Below are 2,058 nucleotides of genomic sequence, written 5' to 3'. Positions count from 1 at the left end.
CCTGCCCCTAAGGGAAAGGCAGGAAATTTGTGCTCTTTGGGGGCTTCTCCCCCYGTCTGCCGCCTTGTTCTGACCGTGGGAGCGGGAAGGAGCAGGGGCTGGAAATAAAATAATAAAATCCGAGGATGCCGGAAGGATTTTTTTAATTTAGGCGCGACGAAAGGTTCCCGGTTTAGTGCTGTAAAGTGTCTTCTCACTTTTTTTTTGTTTTTTTTTGGTTGTTTTTTGGTTTTTTTTTTTTATATATTTCTCGGAGTAAATGTTTAAATAAACGCCGTCGTTGTGTACGCCGCTGCGCTCTGCCATCTCTGCTCCTCCCGGTCGTCGCGTGGTTTCGGCTCGTGGTGGCGTCAAGCCGAAACGCCCCCCACCCCACCGCGGGGCCTTTAATCTTCAATTTTTTGTAATCTTAATTTTTTTTTGTGACCCTGGGAGGAGGAGGAGGAGGAGGAGGAGGAGGACCGCGGCCCCCCCCTCAAGGCACCATGTGCCACCACTTGAAGGAGAAGGGCTGGCGGCGGACGTTGGTGCCGCAGTGGACCTCTCCCAGGTTCTTGTGGTAGGAGAAGTAGTCGTTGATGAAGGTGCAGGTGAGCCCCAGGGGCTCCAGCAGGGAGCGGACCTTCTCCTCCAGGCAGCACTGCCCACGGATGACCGGCCCRAAGGGCTTGGGGATGCCCAGGTGTCTTCCCAACACCAGCATGTTCACCTGCAGCGGGACAACCATGAGCGTGGGCCACCGCCACCGCGTCGGCCAAGCTCACGGCGAGCCGGGGTCCTTACCATGTCGGGGAAAAACGCCGTGGCGCCCGCATCGCCGTTGCCTTTGAAGAGCTGCGGGATGTCCACGATGTCCCGCTCGCTGAGGCCCAGCTCCCGCTTGAGGACGTCCCTGTTCCAGCTGATGCAGCTCTGCYGGGGGAAGCCGAGGATGAGGAGGGTGGCGGGGCCGAAGGAGGGCGCTGGGGTCCCCCTCCTCCTTGGTTTTTAAACACCTGGTGGCATTTGGGGTGGGGGGGAACCTGGACTGAGCTCTGCTAAGTCCACGGTGAGCAGAGGTTGGAGGCACCTCGAGGTGGTGGCACCACCGGCTCACCTGGGCGAAGGCGTTGTACTTCCGCAGCGCTTCGTCGGCCAGGATCTCGTTGATGGTCGGCTTGGGGACCTCCTTCAGCCCTGCGGTGGCGGAAAACACCCGCCAGTGGGTTTTTCCCCCCCCCCCTCCCAAAATTATAGCCGCCGGGGCACCCGCCCTACCCTCGAACATCGCCGCCTCGCCGTAGCCCTCGTCTTGCTTCTCCTTGAGCAGGCGGTAGCAGGTGCTGGGGCTGGCCAAGAGCAGCCGGAAACCCTGCAGGGAGATGGCGGAGAAGGTCCACGCCGGTAAATCGGACGGGCTGAGGCCTGAACGGCCAGGGGCCACCACCAGCGCCCGTCACCTGCCGGTCGGGAGCTGGGACGAAGCTGAGGAACTCGTCGACGTGGCCGACGACGAGCCAGTCGGAGAAGAGCTCCACGGGCGCCTGCACCCTCTGGGCCACCAGGAAATCCTTGACGGCCTTTGCCATCCGTCGGCCGCCGAACCTTTGGGTGGATGGGGGTGGGTGGGGTGAGGAAGAGGAGGAGCCGGGGTGGGATGAGGCCAAAGGAGCGAGGCCGGAGGCCGGGGAGCCGGCCGCGGCAAGCCTCTCACCTGGGGAAGCTGCTGCCCACGAGGATGCGCCCCAGCGGGAACTCCTTGCCCCGCACCATCACGGGGGGGCTCACCTCCAGGTTCCCGAAGGAGTCGAGGCTGGAGGCGCCTTCCCGCGCTTCCCGGGCCACGTAGCCGAAATCAGGGCCCTTGCAAGGGGGGAGGGGGGGGGGACACACACAAAGCGGCGGTACGATGCGGAAAACCCCCCTGCACCCGCCAGCCCCCCCACCCCAAGAAGCATCAAGACTGCAAGCCCTCATCCACCCTGAAGCATGGTGGTCCCAAATAATCCCGTTCCCGGTAGCAAATCCCTTTCCCAGATGCCCAAGGAGCCCTTTGGCTGGCCCCTTGCTATATATTTA

The 2,058-nt window shown here is 62.1% G+C and overlaps 2 protein-coding genes across 2 annotated transcripts in view; one reads left to right on the top strand and one right to left on the bottom strand.

Annotated features, from left to right (window-relative positions):
- RCC2 (regulator of chromosome condensation 2) overlaps nt 1-176 on the top strand; it is a gene marked incomplete at its 5' end in the record, with an annotated part of 5,237 nt that extends 5,061 nt beyond the window's left edge. The window contains one exon of the mRNA XM_026082410.1: nt 152-176. Within this exon, the coding sequence (XP_025938195.1) occupies nt 152-176 (25 nt within the window). The remainder of the gene's footprint in view (nt 1-151) is intronic.
- Nucleotides 177-475: 299 nt separating this feature from the next.
- LOC112973962 (protein-arginine deiminase type-3-like) overlaps nt 476-2,058 on the bottom strand; it is a 4,810-nt gene continuing 3,227 nt past the window's right edge. The window contains exons 10-15 of the mRNA XM_026082433.1: nt 1,694-1,903; nt 1,440-1,584; nt 1,258-1,351; nt 1,097-1,176; nt 784-912; nt 476-709 (exon numbers count right to left, since the gene is read on the bottom strand). Of these exons, the coding sequence (XP_025938218.1) occupies nt 476-709; nt 784-912; nt 1,097-1,176; nt 1,258-1,351; nt 1,440-1,584; nt 1,694-1,903 (892 nt within the window). The remainder of the gene's footprint in view (nt 710-783; nt 913-1,096; nt 1,177-1,257; nt 1,352-1,439; nt 1,585-1,693; nt 1,904-2,058) is intronic.

This window comes from Apteryx rowi, unplaced genomic scaffold (genome assembly GCF_003343035.1).
Source record: "Apteryx rowi isolate R43461 unplaced genomic scaffold, aptRow1 scaffold_577, whole genome shotgun sequence".
NCBI classification, from domain to species: Eukaryota; Metazoa; Chordata; class Aves; order Apterygiformes; family Apterygidae; genus Apteryx; species Apteryx rowi.
This window is presented reverse-complemented; position numbering and strand designations above follow the sequence as displayed.